The sequence below is a fragment of the Pelophylax lessonae genome, assembly GCF_965119305.1.
Source record: "Pelophylax lessonae genome assembly, chromosome: 3".
In the NCBI taxonomy this organism is placed as follows: Eukaryota; Metazoa; Chordata; class Amphibia; order Anura; family Ranidae; genus Pelophylax; species Pelophylax lessonae.
The window spans coordinates 227,634,479-227,659,998 of NC_138770.1; the positions used below are offsets into that span (position 1 = coordinate 227,634,479).

Consider the following 25,520-nt stretch of genomic DNA (forward strand, 5'->3'; position numbering starts at 1 on the left):
GTTTACAAAATATGAATTTGTATTGTTGTTTATGTACACATCTAACAAATGAAAAGTGCGTATATTGAAATCCAGCTACCTTATTGCCTTTATTAGAGGAGGCTGGAGAAAAAGCAAAAACGACTTTCTTTAAACTAATGAGGTAGGAATCAGCTGCTGTGAGTCCAGTGAAGGACACACTCCCTGAAGACCCAGATATTTTTTTTTTTTATCCCGGTTTTATACCTAGGATTGCAATCCCCCTACTGAGTATGAAATTATCACCCAGAAGGACTCTCTGTATTCAGAGTCATTGGATCCTTTTTCCCCAGCTCAATAGACAGAGCTCCATGCTTTAGCAAAGCCTGTTGGCTATCAAAAGAGTTTACATTTATATAGATAGTAGAGATTTAGAGAGCTTTCGGTTCCATTTGAAGGGCCAGAAGTTTTTTTTTTTTTTTTTTTTACTTCAGCAGGTAAACCAATCAAACACCTTATTCCTTGCAATTTTGCATATACTATTGTTCACCAATCCCAAAACAAGCTGACCTTAATTTTGGAAACTGGGAATTTTTCTTATCCAGAGACTGCACTTCCATTAATATGGCATACAGAATTGGCGAAGTACTTGAAAGAAAATGAGATAGAAACAGCTTTTGATAGAGATCTGGAAATTGTGGATGCAGATAGGGAACCGCTGAAAAAACTATTTAAGAATCATAAAAAGTTGACTATTAAATTTCGAAATAGAAAATGGGATATTGTTTCCCTCCAGTCACATATTACACATACAATTATCCCTAGGGGACTTAGGGAGAAAGTTACCCCTGCCCAACATTTACACACTCCCAGATTCCTGGAAGTGTGGAGGAATGAGTGTGTTGACAGAGGCATTATATTAATGCAGTTAATTGTGCAGGAGGAACAAACCCAACCTAAAGAAATACAGGAGGAATTGGACCTGAGTAGCCAATCTCTTGAACACTATAAAAATGATGAGGACTTTGCTAGACTAAATGAAATTCTTAAAAAGAAATTTAAAGGATTCAAAAAAGTTTAAAAACTACCAAACAAAATAAATGTAGGCAAAACCTTCTGGACTGGGAGAGAGAGGATGTTTTTGATCCCACCAAAATTAGAAGTAGAAGCAGATCCAGAGGCCCCCGCTCGGGACATAGGACTCCAAATCATTATACAGGTTCCTCCTCAGAGAGCGAAGTGAATGCCACAGATAAGTCGATAACTTTTTTCGAGGACAGACTAAACCATGGGGCCCCCCTAGATTCTCGGACCAAACAGGAACCAAGGAAGGGAAAAAATAAAAGAGAATCAACTAGAAACAAAAGTAAAAGAAAAGGAAAGTTCCAACAGGCAGCGACCAGTCCGATCCCGGAATCAGAAAAAGGCAACAAATAACTAAAGATGGAGATGTGAAAGTGGTGAATCTGTCTGAATTCCCACTGGAAGATAGACACTGTAAGCTATTAAGTAAGGGGATTTCTTTCTCCCCCTCGGCCTCTATGATGGAACTAGAACTCTATAAAGACCTCAGTTTATTCCTCAGAAAGGTCGTCTTCCAAATGTGGCACCAGGGTCAAAATTCGAACAGTACTCCCGTAGAAATAGCTAGCCTGGAACCCGATAGGGAGGCCATTGATGCATTGGTTTGCCTGTTGGATGAAAACTGCTCAGATGAAGAGGAGTTTAATGGCCCTATTAGAGATTTGAATATTAGAATACGTTCCCAAAAAATGCCCCCCTATCTAAGCACAGAATTCTAAAACTTTTCTTGGACTTAGTCCAGGAGGATTTAAAAATGATTAATTGGGACAATAAGGGAAGGGACAATTTATCTAAAGACGAACGTAAGGTCCTTAAAGAGCCTGAGGAGGCCCCCAACCTGGTCATCAAGAGCAGTGACAAGGGAGGAAATGTGGTATTGATGAGCAAGTGACTTTATGAAGAAGAGACACTGAGACAACTTAATAACGTCTCCACGTATAAAAAATTATCATCCAATCCCTTTCCCTCCCTTGTCGCTGCTCTCAACCAAAAAATCAAGCTAGCCCTGGAAGCACACTTACTTTCAAGAAAAGAAGAAGAGTTTCTGAAGATAGACACCTACAATGTACCAACTTTCTATACCATACCTAAACTCCAAGTCCCTAACAAATCCACCAGGAAGGCCGATACTTTCGGCCGTAAAGGGCCCCTAGAAAAAGTAGGGAAATTTGTAGACGCTCTGATTAAGGAAATAGTTTATAAGCTCCCATCCTATGTTAAGGATACCAGAGATGTCCTGCAGAGGATTTCAAATCTGGTGGTGGATGATAATTTATTACTGGTGGGCATTGACGTTGAGACGTTGTGCATGTCAATTCCCCGTAAATGGGGTCTAAAGCCATTTCTCATTTCCTTGATCTGGAGCACCCTGCTCTTGGTGCACATAATGAATTTGTCCTGGACCTGATCGAGTTTATGCTTGAGAACAATTGCTTTCAATTTTTACACAATTACTTCTAGCAGATCAGGGGAACATGCATGGGCGCCCCTTGGGCACCTGCCTATGTGTGTTTACACCTGGGTTTGTGAGAGGAACAGGTAGTCTATCCATCCTCGATGTACCTCAGCCACTGTCGGATGTGGCTGAGGTACATCGATGTTCCTGATGCTCTGAGCAGTATCTGTGACACAACTACAAACCTTTGTAGATAAATTGAATTCCAACGAGAGAAACATCAGGATCACCTTCTCTGCCAGTCAACAAAATCTTCCTTTTCTTGATTTGCTAATATCACAAGAGAACAATAGGCTGACCACCAAAATGTTCCGAAAGGAAAACGGCAGCTAATACTTTACTGGCAACAGACAGCCACCACCCTGGATCTCTGATAAGAGGTATCCCAGTTAGGCAATTCCTACGGATTAAAAGGAATTGCTCCAAGTCGGAGGATTATGAGATAGAAGCTCAGGAACTCTATAAGAGATTCAGGGAAAGGGGCTATTCCTGTGGTGTACTCAAATGGGCATGCAAAAAGGCAGGTAATGGAAATAGGTCAAGCCTATTACAAGAAAAAGCTCCCTCTAATTGCTAAAACAACCAGAAAAGATCCGTGCATTATAACCAAATTTGGAGCCCAGTGGAATCAGGTAAAGCAGGCCCTGGAGTGACATTGGAGGGTTTTAACAGGTTCCCTGGTAATTAAAGAAATTGTAGGCCCACGTTCGCTTTGAACAGCTAGAAGGGCCAAAAGCCTTAGAGACGTGTTAGTCCACTGTGTGTTTCAGAGGACTAGTGGCCTGGGAAACTGGTTAACGTCCCTGCCGCCGCTAAAGGTTATGTTTGCCTGTGGGCACTGTTCTATATGCAAATTTGTTTTGAAGTCAGACAGTTTCACAAACTGTGATGGTATTAAACAGTTCCATATTGATGGATTTATCAACTGCTCTATGTCAAGAGTGATCTATGAATTGATCTGTCCCTGTGGGAAAATTTATATAGGTAAGAGCAAACGCCAGCTAAGAGTAAGAATTAGCGAACATCTAGCGAGCATAAGGAAGAAAGAAGATGAGAGACCCCTAGCTTTGCATTTTTTGGAACATCACAATGCTGATTCTAAGAAACTAAAAGTAAGGGGTATCTATGCCCTGAAGCTCCCAGCTAGAAGGGGGGACTTTGATACTATACTCCTGCAAAAGGAAAATCTATGGATATAGAAGATGGGATCACTTGCGCCTAGGGGCCTTAACACCGAATCGAATCTGCAGCCCTTCCTGGAGCAGTAAATATCAGAAGGGCCACAGATTTTCTGCCCTTACTCCAGCTATGTTTTTATGGGGGTAGGAGATGACCTACAGGTGGAGGCTCCCCCCCCCCTCCAGTTTTGAACATCAGAGTTTGGGATGGTTGTGCCCTTTGGGCCCACTATGGGGAGATTTAATCTGCTCTGTTGAAAACTGTACAAAAACTGTCTAAAATTTGACAAAATATTGATATGACAGGCCTTTAACCTGGGATATCTCCTATACTTATATACTTATAGCTAATTACAGACCACTATACATACAGGGTTGCATGGGGATCAAAATACTCTAAGTATATTCTCATGCTGTTTCCCCATTGACTAGACTAGTTCCACAGGGGTTATTCTTTATGAATGGCAATCCTCATAAGAAAAGTATCATATCCATTTTTCAAATTACATCTGCTAATGTATATCTTGGAAATCCCTGTGTGCCATAATGCATCCATCGAAATTTTGTATTTTTGAGTTTAGGCAGTCTCAGGAGCTGATATCACTATTTCCTTTTCATTTTTATCTTTATCATATGTTAGTCGTTGATCGCATTTGGAAGAGGTCTCTGCACTCTGAGGGCATCTAGTGTAGACTCTGTAAAATTACAGAACTAAATGTTTTCTAATTCACAAACCTGAGACCAATTAGGAAGCCCATATAGAGCGGCATCAGAGAGTCCCCTCCCAGCTCTGAAGAAACCGACGGTGATAGGCCGGTTAAATGCGTCAGTATCTGCGTTATACCCATTTGATTTCCGGGGATACCCAGGAGTCTACATCCGGCGGGTTTGGAGGTCGCAAGCCCACATATCACAGGCTGGTGACGGCTTGCTGCATGTCTCTTACAGACCGGCTTACTACTGCGGAGGAGGTGGAAGAGACACTACGACCCGGATTAACGCTTGAGCCAAGGGACCACTGCGGATCAGCCTATACACAAGACACCAGGACCTCTGCTAATGGAGCAGGTACACCTTTACTTTGACCTACTAGAAGTCTGTTTATGACCTACCAAACTTTTCTTACCCTCTGAAGGTGTACATTAGAAGTCTCTTAGCATGTCCCTACTACCCTGCATTTCCAAGCAGGCAGAAAATCAATAGAAGCAAGTCCAGAACGAATTCCCTGAATTACAGGAACTCCGGATTATCACCCTTCTGCTGTTCTTGTGTTCCTTACATACCGCAGGTCTCGGTTAAACAGACTCTCATTTATCATCCCTGCTTTGAGCTAGCATCCACGTGGACTCAATTCAGATCATATACACATACATGAATTGATATTGCAACCACGTCTCTTAGTGCTGGTCATAGCCTTCTCAGGGTGAGTCTGTTTTAGCTAAATGTACCCCATTCATTTTGATTTTATCAGACAACGTTGTCTTATTTTTAAATGATGTGAGTCAGTGTGATTTTGGAATTGGTGTTTAATTAATTGAATAAAATTTACCTTGATTATACCCAGGTGTCCTGTGTTGACCTTTGGATGAATTTTTCCTCCCCCCCCCCCCAAAGGTGTTGACCTTTGGAGGAATTGTTCCTCTTTTTTTAAACCAATCAAACATGCTAAGTTAATTGATTGGCTGTCTTCAGCCTTCCAGCTTCTTGCTGAGGTAGCCATACTAACATTAAAACTCACACATGGAAGCAGACCAGGTGTCTAAGGATGCTGCATTACAGCCCCGGACACTTGTTGGGAATAATATTCAAAATTTAGGGACCTCAGAACGAGAAGAACAAGTGGTCCACAGGGGGCAACTTCCTATGAAACAAGACTTTGGAAAATGGTGATCTTTTATATCTGCCATTAACTTTTTTCCTTCCAGCTTGACACATGGACCGTGTCATAAGTCAAAGGCAGTTATGGCTATCTTACTAAATGAGTGTGGGATAGTGGCAGGGTTCACCATAGTTGTTTTTTAATTACCTTTTCTTGTTTTACCTCTTACCAAAAGTGCTACCAAAAACTGAACATCCCTTCCAGAGATTACAAAAAGTTATATCCAGATGCCTAAGTCAGGATCTTAGGAGTATGCATTTTATCTGTATGGACATGTTTTATGGATGGCCAGAAGTTTGGCAAGTGGCTAATGCTACTGCAAAGGCCACAGTAAAAGTTTTTAGAGGTAGTTTGTAAGTACAGAGTCTCAGAAGCTAGAGAGATTAACAGAGGAACTATTTTTATGGGGGAATCCTTACAAAAAGTTTTGAGGTTTTTTTTTTACACCTCTTACCATCCACAATGTAGTGGAAAAAGTAGAGTAAGAAACTAGAAAACTATTGCCTGAATGTCTTCTATATTTTTTTATTAAGCCCGCAAGGGGATATTGGACTCTCTCCCTATGAGATTTGGTTAGGGAGTGTGTTGCTCACTTGCATATATTTGTCTCAGCAGCTGAAGGCCTCCACTCAGATCTCACAGAGAATGTTGCTGATCTTTTAAGATTTTGACAAACTATTTTATGTATTTTCTCCCCAATTCCAGATCCTAAAAGTTTGGAAGGATCTCATAAACTAAAGCCAGGTGACTTGTGGATTGTTAAGAGACATTTATATATAAGGAAATGTGTGGAGACACAATACAGCGTCTATTTCATGTACAGTTTACAAAACTTGAAGGAAAAGTCATCTGGATCCACACCAGACACTGCAAAAATGACTAAATGAAATTATCTCTATGTTTGATTTTGTTTTCCTCTTGGATTCGCAGTTTGGGGTACTATTTATTCAAAGGCTTTAATTATAATGGATATAAATATATACAGTGCATCAAGAAAGTATTCACAGGGCTTCACTTTTTCCACATTTCGTTATGTTACAGCCTTATTCCAAAATGGATTCAGTTCATTATTTTCCTCAAAATTCTACAAACAATATCCCATAATGACAACTCAAAAGAAGTTTGTTTAAAATCTTTGCAGATTTATTAAAAATAAAAAAGGAAAAAAAATCATGTGTACATAAGTATTCACAGCCTTTGCTCAATAATTTGTTGAAGCACCTTTGGCACCAATTACAGCCTCACGTATTTTTAACTATGATGCTACAAGCTTGGCAAACCACATTTTGTCATGTTACAACCAAAAACCTAAATATATTTTATTGGGATTTTTTGTGATAGACCAACACAAAGTGGCACATAATTGTGAATTGGAAGGAAAATGATAAATGGTTTTCTACGTTTTTTACAAATAAATATCTGGAAAGTGTGGCATGAATTTGTATTCAGCCCCCCTGAGTCAATACTTTGTAGAACCACCTTGTACTGCAATTACAGCTGCAAGTCTTTATGTGTATGTCTCTACCAGCTTTGCACATCTAGAGTGAAACTTTTGCCCATTCTTCTTTGCAAAATAGCTCAAGCTCTGTCAGATTGGACAGAGAGAGTCTGTGAACAACAATTTTCAAGTCTTGTCACAGATTCTTAATTGGATTTTGGTCTGGACTTTGACTGGGCCATTCTAACACATGAATATGTTTTGATCTAAACTATTCTATTGTAGCTCTGGTTGTATGTTTTGGGTCGTTGTCCTGCTGGAAAGTGAACCTCCTCCCCAGTCTCAAGACTTTTGCAGACTCTAACAGGTTTTCTTCTAAGATTGCCCTGTATTGGGCTCCATCCATCTTCTCATCAACTCTGACCAGTTTCCCTGTCCCCACTGAAGAAAAGCATTCCCACAACATGATGCTGCCACCACTATTTCATAGGGGGGATGGTGTGTTCAGGGTGATGTGCAGTGTTAGTTTTCCCCCACACATAGCTTTTTGCTTCAGGCCAAAAAGTTAAATTTTGGTCTCATCTGACCAGAGCACCTTCTTCCACACGTTTATTGTGTCCCCCACATGGCTTCTCGCAAACTGCAAACGGGACCTCTAATGGCTTTCTTTTAACAATATATTATTTATATATAATATATATTTTTTTATTTTTTCAAGGCACTGTGTGTGTTCTTCATGGCATCTTTTTATTGGGGTCTTAATAGTCTTTTTTATTTTTTTTTTTTAAGTTATTCTCCTCTGACTTCCTCTATTTTGTCAAGGTAGATCTCAACCTCTGAAAGGTTGCCTACCCCTGCTTTAAATGGCGTGGCCCAACTACTGTTTTGTCCTGCAAAATCTGCTCACACCTCATTACCTCTGCAGGCAGAACCTCTGCTTTTCCCTTTAGGCCTGAAGTACATATTTAGTAGTGTAACACTCTCCCCATAAGGCTTGCTGTGTGATTAATTCTTGGGTCTCCCTCTGATTACCTGCAGACAGTTAGTAGGGGATTTTTTACACATCCCTCCTTACTCCTTGTTGCTTGTTACTCAATAAACAGTCCAGGGGATATGATTTTATGTTTATTGCGGAACTTGGATGGGATCAGGGATGAGTGGGATACTCCAAATTGAACTATTCACAGTAGATAAGGATAACTCTCACTTGGCCTCAACAGGTTCTTTGTGGAAGCAGACACACTGCTTTGAAAATACTTCCACTTGTATAGAAGGGTTAAGTCCTCTTGCTCCCTATAGCAGGAGACTTGATGCAACTACATTATCTTCAGGATACTCTCTAGCATCCCCTTTGACTGACATCTATGCACTGACTCTTCTTAGCAGATTGGGTGGCCCTCACAGGACAGCCCCCATGACACAGATCTGTACTCACTGTAGGCAGAATCAGATCCTTTCCAGTATCTCCCTTCCAGCCAGTTCTGCAGGACCTCTGGGTTCAGCTTCTCTCTGACACTCAGGGCCTTTCCAGCTGAAAGACCCCGAGCACATGTGCCCTTGGCATTTATAAAGTACCCCAGCATGCACCGAAGCACTTTCCTCTGCCAATCACCAGGGCTGTAACAAATGACTGTGTACTCACTTATCAGGTTTCCTCCCACTGTTCAATATGCGTCCATATTGGACCAGTGTGAAACTTTTCAGACAAACTGAGTTGCACCTGAGCATCATGAGCAGACCTCACTAATGGATCCTGCTCTCTGGTAGGCAGAGAGCAACATAAATTTACTTGGCGATCTCTCTGGTAAGCATCAAGACCCAAAAACTATACTCTTTCTAGCAACTTCCTAAAAGGGTGCTACATCCACCCCCAAACTGAGCCATGTCCTCACTGGATCTGGGCATCCGCCCCTACAAAAATACCTGTACAAAAATCTACACAGAGTATCCCACAAACTTGGAAAAGGGGAAAAGGAATTAACATATGTACAAGGTCTGGGGGCATACCCCACATGTGGCCAGTAATACAATAATGTACATTAAAAAAATAGAGGTCTACTGTACATTTACAAATTTACACAGAGGTTTCCACCAGGTGCATTATATCAATGCACCCCCACCCCTCCAACAAAAATCTGTCTGACAGGGAAAGGTCAAACATCCTGACTAACCAAACTATAAATAATGTTTGTACACCTATATACAAAATAGGCAATAGGTAGTCTCTCAAAGGCATGAAAATCCTCTGCAAGCCTGCAAAAGAAATGGTGAGCATGTAGTAACCTTGAATTCTATATACTCACAGTGAGACTGTCCTCTCTGCAGAGGGACTCTCTCACCTGACAAATCTCTAACATTAGCTTTCATGTTGAGACAGCTGGAACATCCGGCCCCCTAAGGGCACGCTTGAATCGTCATCCTGTTGTGTTCCTGTTATAGACAAACAGAACAACCTGCCAATCTAACTAACTAAGCGTTTTCGGTATCGGTTCCATTTGGGAACCATATGACTAGCAATAGACAAAGTCCCTCTCAATTACCAGGGCTTTTAGGAAAGGGCTCACCTGCTGGTGGCACTATGGATCCCAGATCCATAGGCTGCAATTCCAGTGTCCACCAGCAGGTGTCTACCAGCAGCCAGAAGCTCATATCATTTGTCATCACCTGATGCTCGTTGCAGGAAGTATATTGAAGTCCTGTCTGTCCTGCTCTGGTTGCCTTGGTGTTTTGCTCTACATGTGCCCCTGACCTGCGATCCTGTGGTCCTGTATCCTGTTTCCTGTTCCTGGACCCCTGCCCTGCAGCCTGATCCTTTCCACCTGCTCTCTTTGTCTGTTTTTACCCTTTCCCTATCCTGTCTTGCCCCCAGCTCCCTCTGCTATATATCCTGTGTATGACTCTTGCTCGTCTACGATTATGATTTTGCATTCCCTACTTGCTGTATATACTTCGTTTAGGTAGTTGTTCATTGTGTGTCACTATTTGTTTGGTTAGCTGGTTTATTTTACACAGTTTGGTATGTTGGAGGTGTGTTTACATGTATGTTATTCACTTATATTTGAAATAAATTATATTATTTCACACTGTACTTGTGCCTGGTAATGTCTATACATTTCTGGTCACATCTGCATCTGACATAACACCAAGGCCAGTCCATACCAGAAGTGGCTGCACAGGGAAGCCATCTTGGCTCCGCTATTATTTGTGGCAAGATGCATCCTCAGGAGGTTGTATACTTTTGTTTGCTAGTGACAGAGGAAAAAGAATAATGCCGTCAGATATTGAAGGAGTGGGCCAGAGATCAGCTGTTAGATGTATTTATCTTGCTCATTCCCTAGTTGATCAGGGCAGGATGTTGTTTGGTGATGTTCAGCCTTTGATTCAGGTTTGTGTTGAACTGGCTTTGTCCAGTATTCCTAAAGGCAGTAATGACATTTCTCACCCCTTCAGTATTGCGAAGGTAGAATCACTGGTATGGTTATTGGAGGATGACTCGGCTTATTTCTTTGAGCACTATTAAGCATGTTACCAACAGGTGCTAGTAGAATGTAATAACGCAGTGCAGTCTCTTGTCAGACAGGCAGCATGTACACTAAATTTTGTTCAAACGCTACTACAAGCATGGTCAGATATATTACACTCAGCTTCAGTAAGCTTGCATCAACCCATTCCTGCTGTTAGACGCCTGCTTTCCCAAGTATCTCTCTCTCCATCATCCAGTATATGTGTGCTTCGGTGCACACTACTTCACTATTCATGTACAGTATGTGAAGTATATGGTAACAGGCTGCAAACAAAAGGTAGTTTTGTCAGCAACAAGTGTATGATGTGGACTCCAAAATTTAAAAAGGGAAGGCACTAGCTAAAGGAAAAAAGCAAAAAGCATACTTCCTCCCTCAAAATAAATAAGCATTGGTAAACTTTACCCCAACCTTATTTAATTTTAACCTAGCCAATAATAAAAAAAAATGGTTTATTGTGAAAAAAGATGGAGGGCAAGCAGTTAAAGAGCAATTGGAGTTGTTGTTGATGCACAAAAAAGTAGTCCTAAAAAGGACTGTTGGGTCTCTGAACTGTGAATACAGGGGTAGGTACACCAGTATCTGTAACCGACAGTTGTTGTTGATGCACAAAAAAGTAGTCCTAAAAAGGACTGTTGGGTCTCTGAACTGTGAATACAGGGGTAGGTACACAAGTATCTGTAACCGACCACACTGCTATTGACAGTATTTTAGCACAATAAAGCACTGTACTTGCAACTAACTCTCCCTACACAGACTGTCAGCAATCCCTAAGCTTACCCCAACACACTGACAAATGGCTGCTGTGACCTCACCATTTTATAGTGGGGAACTGGCTTATCCAAAAGCCCCCTTATTGGCACTTCTAAGCAAGATGACCTAATGTCATAAACTAGGTAATACATTATGGTTACAATTAATTCAGCCTAGCAAATTTGACATTAACCGCTTGCCGACTGCTCACAGTATATTTACTGCGGCAGTCAGCCCCTCACAGGCAGAGCGACGTAGGTCTACGTCGCTAGCCTGTGAGGCTCTGGGGAGCGAGCGCGCGCCCGCGGGAGGCGAGCGCGCGCCCGCGGGAGGCGAGCTCCCTCCCGCGCGGTCACGGACCCCCCCGCGCGTGTGACCGGCGGACCCGATGTCCGCCGGTCACTCGGCGATCGTCGGGGGAGAAAGTCAGGCGGCTTGTGTAAACAAGCTGCCTGTCATTCTCCTCGGTGTAAAAACACTGATCACACGGTTCTACAATGTAGAACCATTGATCAGTGTCCCTACAGCTAAAGCCACAGCCAATCACAGTAAGAATCACGCCCCTAGGGACACACACAGCCCCTCCCTCTCAAATAAAGTTAACCCCTTCACTACCAGTGTATTTTTACAGTAACAGTGCATATATATTGCACTGATTACTGTAGAAATGTCACTGGTAACCCCAAAAGTGTCAAAAATGTCAGTCAAGGGTCCGATCTGTCCGCTGCAATGTCGCAGTACCGCAAAAAAAATCGCAGATTGCCGCCATTACGCGTTAAAAAAAACAACAAAAATGACATAAATCTTTCCCTTTGTTAGTAAACGCAATAACTTTTGCGCAAACCAATAAAAATACGCTTTTTGCAATTTTTTTTACCAAACATAGGAAGCATAAAACAAATTGGCCGAAAATGTTAAAAAATTTTGATTTTTACGTTTTTTTTGGGGAATTTCATATAAAAAATGTGAAAAATATTGTTATTTTTGCAAAATTGACGCTCTTTTTTTGTTTATAGCGCATGATCAAAAAATCGCACAGGTGATCAAATACCACCAAAAGAAAGCTCTGTTTGTGGGAAAAAAAGGACGTCAAATTCGTTTAGGTACATCGTCGCACGACCGCGCAATTGTCTGTTAAAGTCACGCAGTGCCGAATCGCAAAATACCCCCTGGTCGTTTAGCAGCCAAATCCTCCGGGGCTTAAGTGGTTAATTTATCAGGAGTAAAGATTTCAAACCCGCTGGATCTGTCGAACCCATGGTAACAGTGAATTCAAACCTAATACCTAAAAGTATTATTTGCATGCTTTTTAGCAATACCAAGGTCTTCCTCTGTTTTACATAGCAAATAATATATTAACCTCGACAGATATTTGCCTTGCAAAGCACATCTATTAACCTGTGTGTCAGTGATCTTCTGAGATGAGTATGTTTACAGATACTTGTCCTTTGCCCTGTATAGGACATAAACACTCCAGACACTAATGCTGTCAAAATATGTGGGAATATTACCTGTACTGGATGATGGCTTAAATGCAAACTTTCTAATACATTTTTCACTTTCCTCTAAATGCTAGGTTCCAAAAATTCATGTCACATTTCTTCATAATTGTCATTGCTTTCTTCATCGCTATCAAATTATTATTATAATAATACAGGATTTATATAATATAATTCAATTCATTAGCTGTGGTGTAGAAATCTTCTACAGGCTTGCATTTGAAGTACACGGGAGAAATTAGGGTTGTTCCACAAGGGAGTATGAGTGGGCCATTGATTAGAGGGAGCTTTATGGAGAAGGTGAGTCCTGTTCTATGCTTTAACTGTAGTTATCATAGTATGGGTAAGGTAGAAGCGTGGCAGCCCCTATATAAAAGCAACTGTAGGGCCTCATATGAATCCAGAGTAGCCTCTGCCACAACTGAATTACATAGTTAGCCTGGTTAAAAAAAGACACAAGTTCTTCTGGTTCAACCAACAGGAAAAAAAACACACATACACACACACAATTAGAAAACCTCCATATACATAATACTATAACGAAAATTGACCTAGAGGAAGGCAAAAAAAAATCCAGAAAAGCATGATCCAATTTGCTTCAGCGACAAAAAAATTCCTTCCTGATTCACCTGGAGGCAATTGCAAATTCCCTGGAATAACTACGTTTAGTGCTAATACCTATAACAATAAGTATCCAGTTATATTTTGTGCATTTAAGAAGGAATCCAGACCTTTTTTAAAACAATCAGAAGTACCAGCTCTGGAGGGAGTCCTATTACAGTTTTTACAGCTCTTATTGTGGAGAAGCCTTTCAGAATTTGGAGGTTAAAGCTCTTTTCCTCCAGATGTAAAGATACCCCCTTATTCTTTGTGAATTTAAAGTGAATACCTCTACACCAAGTTCACTAAATGGACCACTTAAGTATTCATACATGTAATCATTTTCCCCCTTATTCGCCTCTTCTCAGGAGAGAATAAAATCAGTTCCTCTAATCTTTCCTAATAGCTGAGCTCCTCCATGGCTCTTATCAGTTTGGTTGCCCTTATTTGCACTTTCTTCAGTTCCACAATATCCTTTTTGTGAACTGGTGCCCAAAACAGAATTGTATACTCCAGGTGATTTGTATAGGGGCAAAATGGTGTCTTGCTTTCTGGAGTCCATGCCTCTTTTAATACAAGAAAATATTTTGCTTGCTCTAGAAGCTGCAGCTTGGCACAGTAGGCTATTATTAGGTCTATGATCTGACAATCTACCAATAAACCCAGATCCTTCTCCAATGTTGATTCCCCCAGTTATACTCCTCCTAGTATGTATGATGCATGTTTTTTAACTCAACTTATCTGTCAAGCCCAGGAAATCCATCCAGCCCAACAGGCTCAGTCCAGAAGCCTTAGGCCTATTGGTGGAATTTAGATCGGGCTCTATAGTAGTGTTAAAATCTCTAAGGATTATCGTTCTATATGGATTGGATGATGTACTAAAACCTTGTCATACAAGGTATGTAATATTTGAGGGTCAAAGGGTGAAGGAATGTAAATATTAACAAATACTGCCTCTTATAATTCAGCAATGCAGCTGCATACCTTCCCACTGGGTCCTTAACCACTTGCCGACCGCCGCACGACTATCTACGTCGGCGGTCAGCCCCTCACAGGCAAACTAACGTAGGGCTACGTTGCTTGCTTGTGAGGGTCTAGGGAGCGAGCGCGCGCCCCCGGAGGCGCGCTCCCGCTCCCGCGTGGTCACGGACCCCCCCGCGCGTGTGACCAGCGGACCCGATGTCCGCCGGCCACTCGGCGATCGGCGGGGGAGAGGGAGAATGTCAGGCAGCTTGTGTAAACAAACTGCCTGTCATTCTCCTCGCTGCAAAGACACTGATAAAACGGATCTAGCATGTAGATCCGTTGATCAGTGTCCTTACAGCTAGAGCCACAGCCAATCACAGTAGAAACCACGCCCCTAGGGACACACACAGCCCCTCCCTTCCAAATAAAGTTAACCCCTTCACTACCAGTGTATTTTTACAGTAACAGTGCATATGTATAGCACTGATTACTGTAGAAATGTCACTGGTAGCCCCAAAAGTGTCAAAAATGTCAGTCAAGGGTCCGATCTGTCCGCCGCAATGTCGCAGTACCGCAAAAAAAATCGCAGATCGCCGCCATTACGCGTTAAAAAAAAAAACAACAAAAATGACAAAAATCTTTCCCTTTGTTAGTAAACGCGATAACTTTTGCGCAAACCAATCAAAATACGCTTTTTGCGATTTTTTTTACCAAACATAGGTAGCATAAAACAAATTGGCCGAAAATTTTTAAAAATTTTGATTTTTACATTTTTTTTGGGGGGAATTTCATATAAAAAAATGTGAAAAATATTGCTATTTTTGCAAAATTGACGCTCTTTTTTTGTTTATAGCGCGTGATCAAAAAATCGCACAGGTGATCAAATACCACCAAAAGAAAGCTCTGTTTGTGGGAAAAAAAGGACGTCAAATTCGTTTAGGTACAGCGTCGCACGACCGCGCAATTGTCCGTTAAATTCACGCAGTGCCGAATCGCAAAATACCCCCTGGTCGGAATGGGGGTAAAATCTTCCGGGGCTTAAGTGGTTAACAACTTGCTGAATCTTACAAGACAGGGACTTGCTTACTAGGATGGCTACTCCTCTAGTATAAACAGAGTAAGATGAATAAAATACACTTTGTAACAAGGGTTTACTCAAGGCCAATAATTTGCTGCCAGTAGGGTGGGTTTCCTGACGTTTATGTTGTTTGAGGTAATGAAACACCAGAGCCAATTTTTTTCTCAAAATCTCTTTCAGGACAGCACATGAGAGAACGTAGTTCCTCCTCACGCAGGAAACACACACCCACAACAGACTTTAAATTGGAGGCCTCTCCCCACAGTCCCCAGTTATCATATTTCCTCCGGGCCAGGTAGGAACACACAGGGACAGTGGGAACTACATTCTCTAAGGTGCTGCCTAAGAGAGGTTCCTTTTTACCTTTACTTTTTTGCAACAAGGGTTCTCCAGGCAGTGTTCCAGGTGAGCGGGCCTGTTCTTGGCTCCTCTCTCCCCCTTTAGTGCTCAGGGAGAGCCAATACCGCCAGCAAGCTGCAGCCCCTCATGTCTCCTGCATGGCAGCTGCCATGTTTCCAGCAGAGTCTGGGCATGCCCACAATGTAATTTCCGAGCAGGGGCAGATCTCCATTCCCAGTTGAAGCCTCATCAGGGGAAACGCGTTGGGGGAGAAGCCTGCACTGTCACCACCCGTGGTCTGCGCTGCAGAGCAGCCACGATTGAATTTGTATTTGCCCATTTATCCAACTCAAATGTAAGTGTTCTACCTGTATTAATAAAGCTGTATAAGAGGTAATGCACTATCGCCTGTCTCTATTCTCCTCCATGGGTATTATCTGTGACTGAGTGTGAGGGGTACAGGAAAGAGATTAACCTCCCTGCAGCAACAGAAGTCAGAGCAGGATCTACATGAAAGCTCACTGCCTGCTAGTCTGGACAGTCTGCCTGATAGTTTGGAGAATACCATCACTTACCATCTGACTTGTGAAAGACTTGCCTTTGGTAAGAGTTTTCATATACCACACATCGGGTGGAAAAGGGAAAGGTTGGGACCCCTTATCTATTACACTGGCTGGTGTCATCTCTTCAAGTGTTTTATTATGTTGAGTTGGTAAGGGCATTACCTCTCTCTTCTCCACACGTGGGTGCTAAGAGGGATTCGGTGTTCTGCACATCCTCTTCTTCACCTTTTTTTTTTCACTTTTAAGAAGATCACAGCCCTTTTCAATTTGGGCTTTATTCGGACTGAATAACTTTTCACAGCACGTTTATATTCACTTTGTGTTCCATATATCATTACCTGTGTATTTATATATTAGGTATTGTGTATACAGTGTTTTTCCTTTTGGTTTACCATTCACTGTTCATCTAGTGCACCTATTTATTGCACAAGTAGATAATGTGCCACAATTTATACCTACTTCAATATACTAATCAATGTATAAATAGACTCTTTTATATAGTATACTATAAATCAATAGGTTAATGGATATATTAACAATAGTAAGTTATAAGTTAATGTATGTGTGACTAGCATAAACTAATTGTCAATTCTATTAAAAGCATCCCATAGGCCTTAATATCGATATTGATTTAAATTGTTTTATATCCACTATCTTATCAGAGTATCTGTATACCTGAGTTTATGATGGTGTGAGGTTACACACCATCATAAACTCGAGTATGCAGATACTCTGATACTCTGATACTACAGATACTCTGATAAGATATCAAGACGAGTTGGATCTATATCTAGATGTGTCAAGTACCACTTCAAGCATTATTCCTTTGGTGGCTTGCTTCCGGCGCCTGCACAGACAAAAATATGTGTCCGCTTATTTCTCTCCTCTAATGGGAATGTTGGCTGGTCTTGTCTCTTTAGCCCTGAAGAAGCCCCTTTATGCAAAACCCGTTGGCTGTGCAGGGACCCGCTAAGACCGCAATACTTATTTGAGACCTTTACTGTCATTGGTATAGATACCGATACTCCCATAGAGGAGTATTCCCACATGTAAACAATATTTTTTGTTTTCTTTTATTTATGTATGTTTTTTATATATGGCATGAATATGCACATGTTTTTAATATTTGTAATATAAATAAATAAATAATAATAAATAATAAATATATTTTTATTCAACTGAGTATGGTGTAATTATGATCATCCCTTTACTTGGCCTTCAAAACCCCATCTTTTTTTCTTTTTTTCTTTTTTTGAAATTGTACCTGGGGCTTAGCAAACCAAAGGGTAGATGTCTCCCGGCCATTCAGCTATCTCAGACATAGTAAAGAAGGAATGGCAGGATCCAAAAAGAAAAGCCTTTTTTTTCGAGATTTTACAAGGGCCTAAAGGAAGCAATAGATAAAAGGATGGATTTATTGTTGAAGAGAACATGACAATCCGCAATGGAGAATTTGAAGCCAGCTATAGCTATCACATGCATGGAAATACCTCTAGAACATTGGTTAAACCAGCTTAAAGATGAAAATTATCATGGTAACCCCGGAAGAAGAGATTTTAGATTCTTTCCCTACAATTTTAAGAGCAGTAGGATATACAGTATTGCGGATGCATCCGCAAAATCCATATGCATGATAGCACGCTCAGCTGCCTTATTCAATTCTGCAAGAAGGGCCTTATAGCTAAAAACCTGGCAGAGGGACTCCGCCTCAAAAGTAAGGCTATGCAGAATTCCATTTTCAGGAGATCTCCTCTTCGGGCCAGACTTGGAATCAATTTTGGACCGCACAGCAGATAGAAAAAAACATTTTGCCGTTAGGAAGAAAAAACATATTCTGAAGCAGTTTTTTCGTCTCTGGAGAAATTTGCAGCAAGGCAACAAATCTCAGGGGAAATGGAAAGTCTTGGGGTCACAGAAAGCAAGAGAAAAAAGAGGAGTCCTTTTCTGTACTTCTGCGCAGCCTGAGAAGTCACAATGACTTCTGCTTTCAGTGGGAGGAAGATTACAGGCTTTTCTTCCACAGTGTGAGAAAATAACGTCAAGATTGTACTTCCAGAATCTAGTCAGTAAGGGGTATGAGATAGAGTTTGCAGAGGCCCCACCAAGAAGGTACTTTGTTAAGGATATCCTGAGAAATCTGGTAAAAGCTCTTGCTATGAAGAACCTAGTTCAGGATCTAAAACTTCAAAGAGTGGCTGTACCAGTCCCTGCAGGAGAAAACGAATAGGGTTTTATTCCCAAATTTTTCTGGTCGGAAAACCTTCAAGAAAACTCCATCTAATCCTCAACCTGAAGCTGTTGGACAAAGCGGTGCTATACAGAAAGTTCCAGATGGACTCAATCTTTTTGGTCAGAAATCTGCTGTTTCCAGACTGTTACATGGCATAGATCGACCTAAGGGACGCCTATCTCCACATTACGATCAGAGAGCGCTCCCAAAAGTTTTTGAGACTGGCCCTTTTTGGTCTGTCATCCTCACCCCACCTTTTCACAAAGCTCATGGCGGAGGCCTTAGCTCCCTTAAGGTTCAGGAGCGTCATGTTAATCCCATACCTAGAAGATCTTTTGTTTCTGGCACGCTTCGAGGACCAGTTGAGGAGGTACCTACAGATGCATGGGCTGGATTAAAAATATGCAAAAAATACAACCTGACCCTTGTTAAGAAAGTCCTATTTCTGGGGTTTTGCATTTGTTCGGCTGAAAAGATTTTCTTGCCAGAAGGGAAAAGGTAAAAAGTTTGGGCAGCACTGACTCTGCTGCAGTGCAATCAGCAGGTGTCAATCAGGTTTCTGATGTCACCTCTCGGCTTACTAACAGCCTCCATCCCAGCAGTCCTGTGGGCAAGAATACACTTCAGACCCCTAAAACATTTCAACCTGAGGGTGTGGAATGGGTATTTGGCCTCATCAGACACTAAGGTGAGGGGTCCCACAAGGAAAAAAAGACCCCTATGGTGGTGGAAGAAGCAAGAGATTTTCTCAAGCGGTCTGACTTGGTCTTTTTCATTTTCAGTAGGAATGATCCTCACCATAGACCCCAGCTCCTAGAGCTGAGGAGGGCACTTTGGAAGCTGTCTGATGCAGGGACAGTGGTCAAGGCTACAAGCGGCAAATTCCTCAAACTGGAGAAAACTAAAAGCGATTTCTGTAGCGCTGTTAGCTTTCTCTCAGAAGCTTCTGGGTAATTATGTTCAGGTCTGCACAAACAACACCACAGCTATATCAAAATTGTTGTATTCCTGCAAGCTACTTAATTCCCTGACTAAATGAGCTCAGCTTCTGGCAATGGCCACAATGCCAAATCTGTGCTAGAGTTATTCACTTTATAATGAATTGCCGTGCTTTTACACCACAGCTGTAGCCTATATAAACAGGCAAGGCGGCACAAAAAGCAGGAGCCTTCAAAATCTGGCAGAGGAAATTCTGAGTTGGGTAGCAGTCAATTTGACATCTTTGTCAGCAGTCAATCTCAAGGATTCACTGAACCTGGTAGCCAATTTCCTGAGCAGACATCAAGTGAGAGAGGGTCTTTCATGGCTTAGGTCAGGATAGGGGTCAGCGACAAAAAGATCTGTTGAGCCAGCAGAATGCCAAAATTTGACAGTTTTTCTCCCTGAACAGAGAAGATGGAGCAATGGGGATAGATGCTCTCGCTCAAAGATGGGACTGTGTTACGCCTTTCCCCCCTTCCAGCTATTTCCACAGATTCTGAAGAAAATTCAAGCAGAGAGAGTGGCAGTCATCTTTGTGCCTTCTTTCTGGCTGTAAAAGCTGTGGTTTTCATCTCTCCTGTCAACGAGTCTGTGGTAGTGAGCCCTTATAGATCCCCAGCTCAGGATTCCACAGGGCGCGGAGTCTAAGCCCCAGCCTGCTTCTTCACCAGGGCCCCTGATGGTGGGGATGGACTTGCAGCAGACTAGAACCAGGTCGCGGCCCCCAGGTAGGCCCAGCTGAGGATGTGGAGACAGTTGGCATGTGCAGAGTAAACAGGAGACTATAAGGATATCCAAGAGACAAGACAAGGTCAGGACAGGCAGCAGACAAACATAGACGGAGAAACGAAGCCGGGTCGGTACACAGGAAATCAGATACAATAGCCAAGGGATACACGGATGGGAGCTCAGAGAACAGTGATGTTGCTCAAGCAAGGTGCAGAGCACTGAGCATGTGTATATATAGGGAAGCACACAGGGAGGTGACCCAGGAAGTAATAGACAGGAAAAGGATATAACCCACAGTGGAGCAGGCGATGCCCATAGGAGAACAGAGCAGCCAAACACCACGTGTGAAGATAGCAGCAAAGAGGTAAGAAACATCAGTGGAAGGAATCCAACATCTCTCCTCAGAACCATATCCCTTCCAGTCAACTAGATACAAGAGCCTCCCCCTGGAGAATTTGGAATCCAAGATTTGCTTGATTTCATACTGATCCGAAGTACTTTGCTGTTGGAGAAGGATGACGAATAGGACGAGAAAACCTATTAATAATGTATGGTCTAAGGAGAGAAACATGGAAAACATTGGGGATTTTTAGATGCGATGGGAGACGGAGCTTAAAAGCGACAGGGTTAACTTGGCAAAGGATTGTAAAGAGACCAATGAAACGGGGAGCAAATTTCATAGAGGGTACTCGGAGACGGATATTCTTGGTAGAGAGCCAAACCTTATCACCAGGGAGAATTTTGGGGCCCCACGGCGATGACGATCTGCCGCTACTTTGTACCTGAAAGCTGCCAGATGTAAATTCTTGGAAACATCTACCCAGATAGAATTGAGAGACTGTTGCATCTCTGTGGCCGCCGGCACCTCAGCAGAGATCGGAACAGGAAATGGTACTGAAGGATGGTGGCCAAATACCGTGAAAAAGGGAGACTCACCAGTGCTGGCATTCGCGTGGTTATTGAGGGCGAATTCTGCCCAGGGTAAAAGGTCTACCCAATCATCCTGATGGGCAGAAATGAAGGCGCGAAGATACCGTTCCACATTCTGGTTAACCCTTTCCATTTGACCATTTGACTGTGGATGAAAAGCTGAGGAGAAGTCCAATTTGATTCCAAATGATGTGGCCAGGGCTCTCCAGAAGCGGGCCGTAAACTGAACTCCTCTATCTGAGACAATGTGTGAGGGCATACCATGGAGACAAAAGATTTCCCTAATGAAGATGGAAGCCAAAGTGACAGCAGAGGGTAGGCCTGGAAGTGGAATTAAGTGACACATTTTAGAAAACCTGTCCACCACCACCTAGATAACGGTGGAGCCTGCTGAGGGGGGTAGTTCCGATATAAAATCCATAGAGATGCAGCGCCATGGTACATCTGGAACAGGTAAAGGTAAAAGGAGACCTGCTGGAGCTGATGTAGAGGACTTAGACTGCACACAAATGGAGCAGGCCTGGACATATTCCTCAACATCCTTCCGGAGTGATGGCCACCAGTAGTAACGCTGCAGAAAGGCACAGGTGCGTTGCACACCAGGATGTCCAAAGAGTTTAGAGTCATGTGCCCATTTGAGAAGCTTGGGGCGAAGAGAGGGCACCACAAAGGTCTTTCCGGGAGGGATAAGTGGAGACTGAAGGTGAGTGGAGGCCAGGAAACAATTGGCAGGAATAATAGGTTCAGGTTCGATATGACACTCGGAGTCAGCCACGTCAAATGATCTGGACAAGGCATCAGCAGCACGAGCATTCTTGGAGCCGGGCCGGAAGGTTATGTCAAAATTAAACCTGGCAAAGAAGAGAGCCCATCGTGCTTGCCTGGGATTCAAACGTCGGGCGGACTGCAGATACTGGAGGTTCTTATGATCGGTATAGATCAGAATACGATGAGGAGACCCCTCCAGTAGATATCGCCATTCTTGCAGTGCCAGCTTGATAGCCAGAAGCTCCCGATCCCCGATGGTGTAATTTTTTTCCGCATCAGAAAACTTCTTAGAGAAGAATGCACATGGGCAGAGCTTACTGTCATGCATTTGGAGAAGGACGGATCCCACTCCCAAGGATGAAGCATCTACTTCCAAGAAGAAAGGCTGAAGAATGTCAGGACGTTTGAGAATAGATGCAGATAGGAAGGCCGTTTTGAGCTTGTGGAAAGCCTCGACAGCTTCAGGAGGCCAGGTTCTGGCATTGGCACCCTTCCGGGTCAGAGAGGTAATGGGTGCCACCAGAGAGGAGTAATCAGGGATGAACTGGCGATAGAAATTGGTGAACCCCAAGAATCGTTGCGTAGCTTTTAGACCAGAAGGCTGAGGCCAGTTGGAGATGGCCTGAAGTTTGGCAGGATCCATAAGCAAGCCTTTATCTGTGACTATGTAGCCTAGGAAAGGAACTTGGTTTTGCTCGAAGAGACACTTCTCCAACTTCGCATACAAGCGGTGGTCCCGAAGACGTTGAAGAACCGTACAAACATGCTGGCGATGAGTGTTCAAATCTGGAGAAAAGATGAGTATGTCATGCAGATACACGATGACACAAACGTATAGGAGATCAGAAAAAATTTCATTAACAAAGTTCTGGAAGACAGCTGGGGCGTTACACAAGCCAAAAGTCATTACGAGATATTCATAGTGCCCATCTCTGGTATTAAAAGCGGTTTTCCACTCATCTCCCTCTCGAATCCTAATCAAATTGTAGGCTCCACGGAGGTCTAACTTGGTGAAGATACGAGCATCTCGTAACCTGTCAAAAAGTTTGGAAATCAAGGGTAACGGGTACCGGTTCTTAATGGTGATGGCAATGAGACCTCTATAATCAATGCAGGGCCGGAGTGTACCATCCTTTTTCTCCACGAAGAAGAAACCAGCCCCAGCAGGAGAATTGGATTTACGTATAAATCCTTTCTCCAGATTTTCCTGGATGTACTTAGACATAGCTTGGGTCTCAGGGATGGAGAGAGGGTAGACTCGACCTCGGGGTGGTGAAGTCTCCGCTCCGGTTGGAGGTCAATCTCCCAGTCATAGGGACGATGAGGAGGCAAACTGTCAGCAGTTTTTTTGCAAAAGACATCTTGGAAGGCCAGATAATGCCGAGGGAGTATTGGAGAGGTAGTGACCTCAGCCACCGGTACACGGAGAGGTGGAGATACCTTAGGGAGACAGGTCTGATGGCATTGGGACCCCCAAGATAACACTTGGCCAGAGTTCCAATCCAGATAGGGTGAGTGTTTCTTCAACCATGGAAGTCAAAGAATGATGGGACTAGAAGACTTGGGAAGTACCAGAAAGGAGACTTCCTCCCGATGAAGGACACCAACATGCATGGTGATGGAGGTTGTTTTAAAGCGTAGGGGTCTGAAGGCCAAGGTCGAGCCATCTACTGCCGATACAGATAGGGGCATAGCCAGGGGAACTAGAGGAATGCCCAGTTCAGTGGCCAAGGACTGCTCAATTAAATTCCCAGCTGCTCCAGAGTCCACATATGAAGAAACTTGGTACGAATTCAGGGCCCAATGAATAGAGATGGGTATAACAAATCGAGGGTAAGTGGCAGAGTTCAAATTCTGGTCTAGATCGCCTCCCTCTAAGCGACCTAGACCCGATGGACAGGGCAGGTTTTTATCATATGACCACCAGCTCTGCAGTAAAGACACAGGCCGAGTCTCAGGCGACGTGACCTCTCTTGTGGAGTGAGGCGTGTCTGGCCTAATTGCATGGGTTCTTCAGAAGCCAATACTGCGGGAGAGATGGGTTGTTCAAGAATGTTCTGGACAACAGGAGCGAAGTGACCCACCGGGGGGGGTGACGTGACGAAGTCCTTTCTAGATCTCGATCCTGGAAGCGGACATCGATTTGGATGCTAAGGGCAATCAAGCCATCCAAGGTGGTGAGTATAGTTCTGCCAGCTAGTTTATCCTTAATACGATCTGCAAGACCTTGCCAAAAGGTTGCAGTAAGAGCCTCATTGTTCCATGCCAGCTCCAAATCCAAGGTGCGAAACGGAAGTGCATATTGACCAACAGTCAGGTTACCTTGATGAAGACAAAGCAGAGCTCCAGAAGCAGATGAGGCCCTGCCAGGCACATCAAAGGTGTTACCGAAAGCTTGTAGGAAGGCAGAGAGACTGGAAACGGTAGGATCTTGACGCTCCCACAGCGGCGAGGCCCAAGCCAAAGCTGGTCCTGACAGGAAAGAAATCATGTACGCCACCTTGGAACGATCAGTAGGAAAGTAATGGCCCGCTAGCTCAAAGTGGATTGAGCACTGATTTATGAAGCCCCGACAAGCTTTGGGGTCCCCAGAGAAGCGAGGGGGCGGAGGCAGCTGGAGTTTTGCAGGACTGACATCTGCCGGAGGGACTGAGGAAGCAGAAGCGACAGGGGCGGACACAGAAGCTGGAACGGAGGGAGAGGGAGTAGGCACAATCTGCAGCTGATCCAGACGGGAGGAAAGTGCTTGCAGACACTGCATAATCTGTTCTTGATATACCTGCTGAACGTCAACTCTCTGCGCCAAACTCTGAAGTTGATCCAGAAGTGGCTGCGGTGTCTCCGAGGAGCTCATGGCTTGAGAAAACTGTCAACGAGTCTGGGGTAGTAAGCCCTTATAGATCCCCAGCTCAGGATTCCCCAGGGCACAGAGTCTAAGCCCCAGCCTGCTTCTTCACCAGGGCCCCTGATGGTGGGGATGGACTTGCAGCAGACTAGAACCAGGTCGCGGCCCCCAGGTAGGCCCAGCTGAGGATGTGGAGACCGCTGGCGTGTGCAGAGTAAATAGGAGACTATAAGGATATCCAAGAGACAAGCCGAGGTCAGGAGAGGCAGCAGACGAACATAGACGGAGAAACGAAGCCAGGTGGGTACACAGGAAATCAGATACAATAGCCAAGGGATACACGGATGGGAGCTCAGAGAACAGTGATGTTGCTCAAGCAAGGAGCAGAGCACTGAGCATGTGTATATATAGGGAAGCACACAGGGAGGTGACCCAGGAAGTAATAGACAGGAAAAGGATATAACCCACAGTGGAGCAGGCGACGCCCATAGGAGAACAGAGCAGCCAAACACCACAGGTGAAGATAGCAGCAAGGAGGTAAGAGATCCAAACAAACTACAGTCTAACTTGTGACATCTCCTCTGTTTTGGTGACATGGATGAGTGAGTTTGGGGTGGAGGAACTTGACTGGCCTGCACTGAGTCCTGACCTCAACCCGGTAGAATGCCTTTGGGATGAATTAGAGCAGAGACTTCCCATCCATATCAGTGCTGGACCTCACAAATG

The 25,520-nt window shown here is 43.4% G+C and overlaps 1 protein-coding gene across 1 annotated transcript in view; it reads right to left on the bottom strand.

The window, feature by feature from the left end:
- Positions 1–260: 260 nt before the first annotated feature.
- LOC309550453 (uncharacterized protein) overlaps positions 261–25,520 on the bottom strand; it is a gene marked incomplete at both ends in the record, with an annotated part of 45,626 nt that continues 20,366 nt past the window's right edge. Inside the window, 2 exons of the mRNA XM_082250829.1 lie at positions 261–351; positions 529–685. Coding sequence (XP_082106955.1) covers positions 261–351; positions 529–685 — 248 coding nt within the window. The remainder of the gene's footprint in view (positions 352–528; positions 686–25,520) is intronic.